Raw genomic sequence first — 10,965 nt, 5'->3', positions numbered from 1 at the left:
CTTTTGGAGGTTTTCCAGACTTTTTTCTGTGGTTGATTTCAAGCTTCATAGCATTGTGGTCTGAAAGTATGCATGGTATAATTTCAATTCTTGTGAACTTATGAAGGGCTGTTTTGTGACCCAGTATATGATCTATCTTGGAGAATGTTCCATGTGCACTCGAGAAGAAAGTATATTCTGTTGCTTTGGGATGCAGAGTTCTAAATATATCTGTCAAGTCCATCTGATCCAATGTACCATTCAGGGCCCTTGTTTCTCTATTGACCGTGTGTCTAGATGATCTTTCCATTTCTGTAAGTGGGGTGTTAAAGTCCCCTGCAATTACCACATTCTTATCAATAAGGTTGCTTATGTTTATGAGTAATTGTTTTATATATTTGGGGGCTCCAGTATTCGGCACATAGACATTTATAATTGTTAGCTCTTCCTGATGGATAGACCCTGTAATTATTATATAATGCCCTTCTTCATCTCTTGTTACAGCCTTTAATTTAAAGTCTAGTTTGTCTGATATAAGTATGGCTACTCCAGCTTTCTTTTGGCTTCCAGTAGCATGATAAATAGTTCTCCATCCCCTCACTCTCAATCTAAAGGCGTCCTCAGATTTAAAATGAGTCTCTTGTAGACAGCAAATAGATGGGTCTTGTTTTTTTTATCCTTTCTGATACCCTATGTCTTTTGGTTGGCGCATTTAATCCATTTACATTCAGTGTTATTATAGAAAGATACGGGTTTAGAGTCATTGTGATGTCTGTATGTTTTATGCTTGTAGTGATGTCTCTTGTACTTTGTCTCACAGGATCCCCCTTAGGATCTCTTGTAGGGCTGGTTGAGTGGTGACAAATTCCTTCAGTTTTTGTTTGTTTGGGAAGACCTTTATCTCTCCTTCTATTCTAAATGACAGGCTTGCTGGATAAAGGATTCTCGGCTGCATTTTTCCTGTTTAGCACACTGAAAATCTCGTGCCAATTCTTTCTGGCCTGCCAAGTTTCAGTAGAGAGATCAGTCACGAGTCTTATAGGTCTCCCTTTATATGTGAGGACACGTTTACCCCTTGCTGCTTTCAGAATTTTCTCTTTATCCTTGTATTTTGCCAGTTTCACTATGATATGTCGTGCAGAAGATCGATTCAAGTTACGTCTGAAGGGAGTTCTGTGTGCCTCTTGGATTTCAATGCCTTTTTCCTTCCCCAGTTCAGGGAAGTTCTCAGCTATTATTTCTTCAAGTACTCCTTCAGCACCTTTCCCTCTCTCTTCCTCCTCTGGGATACCAATTATGCGTATATTATTTCTTTTTAGTGTATCACTTAGTTCTCTAATTTTCCCCTCATACTCCTGGATTTTTTTATTTCTCTTTCTCTCAGCTTCCTCTTTTTCCATAACTTTATCTTCTAGTTCACCTATTCTCTCCTCTGCCTTTTCAATCCGAGCTGTCGTCGTTTCCATTTTGTTTTGCATTTCGTTTAAAGCACTTTTCAGCTCCTCGTGACTGTTCCTTAGTCCCTTGATCTCTGTAGGAATAGATTCTCTGCTGTCCTCTATACTGTTTTCAAGCCCAGCGATTAATTTTATGACTATTATTCTAAATTCACTTTCTGTTATATTATTTAAATCCTTTTTGATCAGTTCATTAGCTGTTGTTATTTCCTGGAGATTCTTCTGAGGGAATTCTTCCGTTTGGTCATTTTGGATAATCCCTGGCGTGGTGAGGACCTGCTGGGCACTTCCCCTGTGCTGTGGTGTATAACTGGAGTTGGTGGGTGGGGCCGCAGTCAGTCCTGATGTCTGCCCCCAGCCCACCGCTGGAGCCACAGTCACACTGGTGTGTGCCTTCTCTTCCCCTCTCCTAGGGGTGGGATTCACTGTGGGGTGGCGTGGCCCATCTGGGCTACTTGCACACTGCCAGGCTTGTGGTGCTGGGGATCTGGCGTATTAGCTGCAGTGGGTAGGCAAGGTGCACGGGGGCAGGAGGGGTAGGCTTAGCTCGCTTCTCCGTAGGTGATCCACTTCAGGAGGGGCCCTGTGGCAGCGGGAGGGAGTCAGATCCGTTGCCGGAGGTTTGGCTCCGCAGAAGCCCAGAGCAAGTTCCCTGGCAGGAACTGGTTCCCTTTGGGATTTTGGCTGGGTAATGGGCAGGGGAGATGGCTCTGGCGAGCGCCTTTGTTCCCCACCAAACTGAGCTCTGTCATCCGGGGGCTCAGCAGTCTCCCTCCCTTTGTCCTCCAGCCTTCCCGCTTTCTGAGCAGAGCTGTTTAACTTATGACCTCCCAGACGTTGCTGTGGGAACACACTCCGTCCGTCCGGCCCCTCCACTCCTGCCAGCCAGACTCGGGGGCTCTGCTTGGCCGGCAGGCTGCCCCTCCGCCCCGGCTCCCTCCCGCCAGTCCGTGGAGCGCGCACCGCCTCGCCGCCCTTCCTACCCTCTTCTTTGGGCCTCTCGTCTGCGCTTGGCTCCGGAGACTCTGTTCTGCTAATCCTCTGGCGGTTTTCTGGGTTATTTAGGCAGGTGTAGGTGGAATCTAAGTGATCAGCAGGACCGCATTGAGCCCAGCGTCCTCTTACGTCGCCATTTTCTTCCAGCCCCAATCTAAACAATTAAGTCTAGAGTAGAGTGATGAGAAGATATGAGAAAGCTGAGGAGAAGGCTAAAGATTGCAAAGGTGGCAGAGATGTTGGTGGAACAGGTCTGGAGAATAGAGAAAACTGAATCCTCTTGAAGAAGAATTGTCAATTTACAGCCAACAGATTCTAGTCAACTGATAGAGATTGGGTGACACCAGAGAGAAACTGAAACTAGAGAGCCTTTTGTTTTCTTTTTTCTCTGTCTATACACTCTTATCATTTATAGTAGGTTTCTCTCATAGTGTGTGGGAGATGTTTTCACTATAAGTTTTGATTGTGAAATGTTTGGGGGAGAGAAATTTTATTTGGAAAATGCTCTCAGATACAGAAATTAGGGCCTACATTGTAAGCTCCTAGAACAGTCACATTTGTTCCTGGCTTTGGTTGTTTTTTCTAAATTTTGAGGTGTTTGCTTTTTGTTGTGTGACATGCTAGCTCTCTAGAACCTTAGATCTGTGTGTGATACATGAGACTCAAGAGTTGGAGTTTTTCAGCCCTGGAGGTACTGAAGTAACTGCAGTAATTTTAGGTGTCTCCATGTAGCAGTTGTCAAAGAAAGGACCAGCTTCAACTGTGGATGTGAATGGGGCTGATCTGGCCGGGACTGATCAATCAGAAGAAGGGATGGAGGATAATATTGTCTGTATTTTGGGACTTTAATTTCTGTATGAGATCAAAGAAGGAGAAATAATTTGTTTGAAATTTAAATTTTATGTGACACTGTCTGATATAACCTGTCTGGTCATTTTATTTGGACAACCTATCTCAGCTCTATTTGACATGGAACCTAAAATAGGAAATGATATCTTGGTACTTTGTATAAATTGATATATCCTTAGGCATTTCAGGGGATTCCGAATATAAAATGAAAGATATATTTGCTAAGGAATTTAAGGGTCTGGGGGAAGAAAACATGAAATTGTATCGGACCCCAAATTGGACAGGGAGGAGGCATCTCCAAGGTTCATAAATTGTCCAGCTATAAATTCATTTGAATAGCAGCTCTGACAAGTCATTGAGATCAAAACCTTACTATGTTGGTGGAAATATTCATTTCCTTGAAAAAGACTTTTAAAAGAAAAAGACCTTTAAAGGGTGTGATATTTCATAATTGAAAATATTAAGAGTACATAGAAGGTCAAAAGAAATGTGTTTACCAGAATGAGAATGAATTATTTGTAGCTGCGTGTGAGAACCTTATGTGTAAAATATTTTGAAATTTCTAATTTCTCTGCTCTGTCTTCCCATGGCCTTGGTTAACTTCTTTTGTGTCTCATAAGGACATTCGTAGTGACATTTAAGGCCTACACAGATAAGCGAGTAATCTCTTCTTTTTCAGAATCTGTAATTATATCTGCATTCTTTTTCCAAATAAGGTAATGTGGGTGGCCATATTTCATCCTACTACATGTAGTGTGGCTAAAGCACTGTAAGATGAAACAAGAGTGGTAGAAAATGAAGTCAGAGAGGGAAAGGGAAAAGCAAAGGGAGAGGGGCCTGAAGGTAGTTGTGAGCTTAGAGTTAGTAGGACTGGCTTGACTGGGTGTGGGGAGTGAAAGAGAGTAATCAAGGTTGATGTCTAGTTTTTTTAAATTTTATTATTTTATTTAATTTAAGTATAATTGATACACAATATTAGTTTTGGGTGTACAGTGATTTGAGAAGTTTGTATGTTAAGGTATGCTGATGATAGTGTAGCTACCATCTCTAAACCATACAATGCTGTTTCAGTATCATTGACTATATTGCTTGTGTTGTACCATAGACTTCTTTTAAGTTTAAGCAACTGGATAGAAGATGGTTCCATTTGCTGAAATGGGGAATCTCCGAAAAATGTATAAGCTTGGGAGGGGTAAAAACAAAGAATGCTAGCTTTGTTGTGTTCAATTTGGGATGGCTATGAAAACATAAAAGTAAAATAGCTTTTATGCATTAGTTGCTTAGAAGAGGGATCCGGGATATAGATATAAATGTGGTAATTATCAGGGCACCTGGGTGGCTCAGTCGGTTGAGCGTCCGACTTCAGTTCAGGTCATTATCTTGCGGTCTGTGACTTAGAGCCCTGCGTCGGGCTCTGTGCTGACAGCTCAGAGCCTGGAGCCTGCTTCGGATTCTGTGTCTCCCTTTCTCTCTGGCCCTCCCCCGCTTATGCTCTGTCTCTCTCTCTCTCTCTGTCAAAAATAAACATTAAAATAAATGTGGTAATTATCTGTATATTAATGGGATTTTTTAAATTTATTAAAAAAAATTTTTTTAATGTCTATTTTTGAGAGAGAGCAAGACAGCTGTGAACAGAGGAGGAGCAGAGAGAGACAGACACAGAGGATCCCAGGCGGGTTCTGTGCACTAACCATGAGATCGTGACCTGAGCTGAAACCAAGAGTTGGACAGTTAACTGATTGAGCCGCCCAGGTGTCCCTGTGTGTTAATGTGATTTAAAGCTACGAGACTAGGTAAAGTTGATAGTGTAAAACAGATTTAGAGGGCTTGACCCTGGATAGTCCAACTTGAGAGGTCCAGTATAAGAGGAGCTGGCAAAAGGAGACTGAGGAGGAAGTAGCCACTGGAGCAAGAAAGAAAACCAGAGAATTGTGGGTTCCTTAAGCCAAGAGGAGAATGTTATAAAGAGGAAGGAAATAGTCTGTCATTTCAAATGCTGCTGAGAGCTCTGGTAGAATGAAAGATAAAAGTAGTAATTTTATTACATAATTTCCTTATTAAAAGCATTTTCATTGTAGAATGAGGATGGAAGCTAAACTGGAGTAGATTTAAGGAAAAAAGGGATATGAAAAAGTAGAGGCAGCAACTAACTGTAGACATTTTGTTTTAAGAGAGCGAAGTGCTGCAGTAGCAGAAGGGAATATGAAGGTAATTTATTTTTAAGGTAATGAAAAAGGGTAAGAATCTTTAATGATGTTTTGTTTCAGAATTTGCCTTGGAATTTTTAAATTTCGTGTATGTGGAATATTAAATTCCACAGCCTGAAGGTCATCTAATAATAATTTTTAAGTTCTTGACTGCCAAAGTGTCTCATTACCTTTATTAGCTTTATATCACTTAGATAAAACCAGAACTTTTTTGGATTCTAGTCACTTGATAATACTTTGGCCACTAGGAAAAAAAAGTCTTCAGAATTGCACTTTAAAGATAGAAAACTAGATCATTCTTGTTTTAATGTCTATGGTAATTGTAAATTGGAACTTTATACTGTAGTAATTACCAAAATCCCAAAAGTATTTGCCTTTCTGTTCTTAATAACTCAGAGAATAATTGGGTGGCTTTTGGGCTTTATAAAAGTAGTTTTAAAAGTCATTTAGTGTCTTTTGTGAAATAAATCTTAGAAAATAAGCATTACTGAGGCACCTGGGTGGTCAGTTAAGTGGCTGACTTCAGCTCAGGTCCTGATCTCACCGTTCATGAGTTCAAGCCCAGCATAAGGCTCTGTGCTGACACCTCAGAGCCTGGAGCCTGCTTCAGATTATGTGTCTCCCTCTCTCTCTGCCCCTACCCTGCTCATGCTTTGTCTCTCCCTCTCAAGAAAAAAGAGTAAGTAAACATTGAAAAATTAAAAAAAAAAAGAAAAGAAGTACTACTTTTGCACTCTTTTGACTTATTTAAAGGAACTTAGGTAAAGAAATATTGTGTCTGTTCTAAAGTAACCAGTTAATTAAGGTATCATCTTAAGTTTTAGGACACCTTTCATTTTTAAAGTATTGAATTCTGCTTTTCATGTGCAAGAATTTGAGACCTCTCTTCTGTAAGTTTTGTCCTAAGTAGAGGTAGCTTATATGAGGGGAAATTAAGGTGTCAGTTAATGATTATAAGAGCACCCTAGGAGTTAAGGTGAGAAAAAGGTTACTCAAGTTTTTGTTAACCCAGAGATACACTAAGAAATATTGGAAGTTTCCCAAATTAACTTGACATTTAGCTATTGGTTTTATAACAAAAGTCGAAATTTCTGAGCCCAATAGAAATACATCCCTGGAAATGTAATACATATATATTAATTGCAAATACATAGTTTTTGAGACTAAGGTAGGGAAAATGGGATAGGTAGTATTTGAGAACATCATCAACATTTCAGCTGTTGCTGTGAAAAGTTTGATTAAAGTTAATGATGCATATTCTGATCCAGTAGCTAACATGAACCACTTCATTGTATTTATACTGCATTTACATTGTACATATATAGGTATATTGTTTTTAGTGCATCAGTGACCTTTTATTTTAGAGTGAATTTATTTTAAAAAATTGTGAACATGTTAATTTGTTTCCCTTTATAGAAACAAAGTTGAAGTTTTAAAGATAAATTCCTGTAGTACTTTACTGTAGAAACTATTGTCCACTGCTCTCCTCTGTGCTCTACTTTATTCTGTGCGTTGTTAATGAGTATAGTGTAAAATACAGAACTTTTAAAAATGTATATTGTCAGGCATTGATTTATTCATGTGTTATTTTGTTCAGATTTTATTTATATAATAATAGTACTTAATTATACTTTTCAAATATATGAGTGAGTAAACTTTTAAGTCAGATGTCAGCAAACTCTTTCCATAAAGGGTTAGATAGTAAATAGTTTAGACTTCACAGAATTTAGGATCTCTGTTGCAACTTTGGTATCATGGTGGGAAAGCAGCCATAGACATTTCTAGATGAATGAGGATCGCTATGTTCCAGTATAACTTTATTTACAAGAACAAGTGGCTGACCGGTTTTGGCTCATAGCTATAGTTTGCTGATCAATGTTTTAAGTGATACATTAATACGCTATACGTTCAGTATTAAAGTGAAGAGGTTTTGGAATAATTAAGGAATGAGTGGCGTAGAAAATCTTAGAGCCTGTTACTGTTTTGTTTGGAACAAAGTCTGGTTGTTAAAATTTTCTAGCATTTGTGATGACACATTCTTATTTTCAAAGTAGAAAATGAGTCTTTTCTTCCTGTTAACAGGAGAGGTATTCTTCTGGAGCAAATGGAGACACTTTTAACAGGACTCCAGCTTCATCATCAGGTATGTGTTGAGGCAAAAAGATGGATCCTTTTCTAGGTTAAAGGCTTCACCTAGTGAATAAGGAGCAGACTAGTAGACATCTTATAAATAGTGTTTGTTAGATTTCTGTGAGAATTCATTCTGTTGGGATGTTTTTAATGAGGGCCACTTCCAGCTAGAGGAAGCAAGAGAGGAGAGAGTATAGTGATATAGACCATAGTGCTTTAATATTATTTGGTTTTGTAGGTTTCCTGTAAATCCTTTGCCCAACTTGGAAGTTGTATATTTGTCTTTCATACCACTAGAGAATTGTCAGGGTTCCTGACACATGGAAGTAGGATATGGGATTATTAGGTTGTTGTTTGTTTTTACATTGTAAATATTAAATATTTAATATGTAATATTAACACTACACAAGCAATGGGTCAGTTAAGAAATCAAATGGCAAATCAAAATATGTTTCAAAACAAAAGAAAAAGAAAACATAATATTCCAAAACCTATGGGATGCACCAAAAGCAGATGTTAGAGTGAAACTTAAGTTATAAATGCTTGTATTAAGAAAAAAAGTTGGGGCGCCTGGGTGGCTCAGTAGGTTGAGCATCCAACCTCGGCTCAGGTCATGATTTCACGGTCCATGAGTTTGAGCCCTGTGTCGGGCTCTGTGCTGATAGCTCGGAGGCTGGAGCCTGCTTCAGATTCTGTGTCTCCCTCTCTCTGACCCTTCCCCGTTCATGCTTTGTCTCTGTCTCAAAAATAAATACACATTAAAAAAAAAAGTTAAACAACTTAACATGACACTGCAGAGAGCTAGAAAAAGAATAAACTTAGCTGAAACTTAGTAGAGGAAGGAAATAACAAAAAACTCAGACTAGAATAAACAGTTACATAACATTAAAAGTAATGACCAGTTTTTCAAAAAAAATCCCTGCAAAATTGGCAATGTTTTAATTCTATTAACTAGGAAAAAAAGACTCAAAATTGAAAAGAAATGGAAGAGAAGATGGTAGATAACCACAGAAATACATAGTGTGATAACAGATTATTATATACATTTAAATACAAATCAGATAATTTAGGAAAATAAAACATATAATTCCTAAAAACACACCAGTTACCATGATTGAATCATGAATCTTGAATCCAAGAAATAGGAAATCTTCTTAGACCAATAAAAAGAATGAAGCTGAATTAAGAATCAAAACTCCAGCATGGAAAAGCCCAAGACCTTATAGTTATATTGGTGAATTCTACCAAATATTAAAAAAAATTAATGATACTCTTTATCAAAGTTTTACAAATAACGGAATAGAGGGAACACTTTCAGAATCATTCCATGAAACCAGTACTACCCTGATACCAAAACAGGATAAAAACAATACAAGAACAAAATCTAGTTTGTCCCATGTTAGTATTGGTACTCCAGCTTTCTTTCCTTTGACATCCTTTTGCATGATAAATGTTCCTCCATTCCCTCACTTTGACCTGCAGATGTCTTTAGGTCTAAAATGAGTCTCAGGGCACCTGGTTGGCTCAGTTTATTAAGTGCTAGACTCTTGATTTTGGTTCCGGTCATGATCTCAAAATTGATGAGATCAATCCCCCCTACCATAATCTGCGCTGACAGCATGGAGCTTGTTTGGGACTCTCTCTCTCCCTCTCTCTCTGCCCCTCCCTCCTCATGCTCTGTCTCTCAGAATAAATAAACGCTAAAAAAATAAAATGAGTATCTTGTAGGCTATAAGGTTGTTGAAGTAAGTTGCAGTAGTAGTGACCTGTCAGGGTAATTGTTTAATCCTGGGAAGCCATCAAGATATCATGAGTTTTGGGGTGTCTGGGTGGCTCAGTCAGTTAAGTGTCTGACTTGATTTCAGCCTAGGTCAGGCTGTGTACTGAGTGTGGATGATGCTTAAGATTCTCTCTCTTTCCTGAGGCACCTGGGTGGCTTAGTTAGTTAAGCGTCCGACAGTTGGTTTTGGCTCAGGTCATGGTATCATGGTTTGTGAGTTCCAGCCCCAAGTTGGGGTGCAGAGCCTGCTTGGGATTCTCTCTCACTCCCTCGCTCTCTGCCCCTCCCCCACTCATGCTGTCTCTGTCTCATAAGTAAATGAAAAGACTTAAAAAAAAAAAAGATTTTCTCTCTCTCTCCCTCTTTCCCTTTCCCCTGCTTGCCTGCACTCTCTCTCTCTCAAATAAAAAAATAAAAATTAAAAGCAAAATTTAATTCCCGTGTTCACCTTAAGTTCAAAGTAATTATCTTGACAGAAGTTAAGAGATGCTTTTGCTGTTGTCAAGATGTATTTATTTTACATAAACTTTTAAATGTAGTGGTTTCATATAGAATATTCAGATTAAGAAAAGTTGATGAAATTGCTGCCTGCTGAAACCCCAGCAGAAGGCTAACTTTGCTTCCACCTTATGAACTACTTACATGCATGTGTACTTGAAATATCCAGAAAAGACAAACAGGTAAAAGATTCTGTGTTTATTTGCATAGATTACTATATCATCAGGAGAAACCTTGTTCTTTCAGATGCTGAAAACCAATTTTTGTAAAGGAAATAAAATTTAGATGTATATCAAAGTAGAACATTGTTTTGTGGTGAAATCTTGAAGAAGCTAGATTGAAACAGCCACCAACTTTAGCATTAGATCTCTGAATGTTTAGGCAAATGAAATGAAATCAGGTAATGAAAAATGCTATCTACAAGAAGGTAAGCATGCAATTTACAAGTATTTTTTGTAGCTCTTTTTTTTCTTTTTTTTTAATTTTTTTTTTTTAACATTTATTTATTTTTGAGACAGAGACAGAGCATGAACAGGGGAGGGGCAGAGAGAGAGGGAGACACAGAATCAGAAGCAGGCTCCAGGCTCTGAGCCATCAACCCAGAGCCTGATGCGGGGCTTGAACTCACGGACCGTGAGATCGTGACCTGAGCTGAAGTCGGACGCTCAACCGACTGAGCCACCCAGGCGCCCCGTAGCTCTTTTTTTTTTTTTTTTCATAGAAATGGACTTTTTATTATAGAAATGCATATGAAGCTAATGAATGTATCTATGCCAATACCTAAATATGTGCTTGGAGAAAAAAAAAAACCCTTAAATGCAGGTAAAAAGGAAGAAAGAAATGATCTGAAATTTTGGCCCCCAGATTAAGCCACCATTGGGAGTATGATGACTGAGATGTTTTAGATTTCTGCATATATTCTTACATACATAACTGTATTCCAATGGCATATTATATACATGTTTTTAAAAAATTTTTATTGAAGTATAGTTGACATACAATGTTAAATTAGTTTCACATATACACCATAGTGATTCTACAAGTTTATACATTGTTATGTTCACATCTG

General features: G+C 38.5%; 1 protein-coding gene across 8 annotated transcripts in view; it reads left to right on the top strand.

Moving 5' to 3' along the window:
* The window catches only part of DDX4 (DEAD-box helicase 4), an 85,570-nt gene that overhangs the window by 5,046 nt on the left and 69,559 nt on the right, over positions 1-10,965 (top strand). For all 8 annotated transcript variants that reach the window (XM_040453092.1, XM_040453098.1, XM_040453068.1 and 5 more), the window contains one exon: positions 7,571-7,631. In XM_040453092.1, the coding sequence (XP_040309026.1) occupies positions 7,571-7,631 (61 nt within the window). The remainder of the gene's footprint in view (positions 1-7,570; positions 7,632-10,965) is intronic.

This window comes from Herpailurus yagouaroundi, unplaced genomic scaffold, assembly GCF_014898765.1.
Source record: "Herpailurus yagouaroundi ecotype Mexico unplaced genomic scaffold, PumYag 29, whole genome shotgun sequence".
NCBI lineage: Eukaryota > Metazoa > Chordata > Mammalia > Carnivora > Felidae > Herpailurus > Herpailurus yagouaroundi.
The sequence above is the reverse complement of the archived record's forward strand: the minus strand, read 5'-3'. Positions and strand labels throughout refer to the sequence as shown.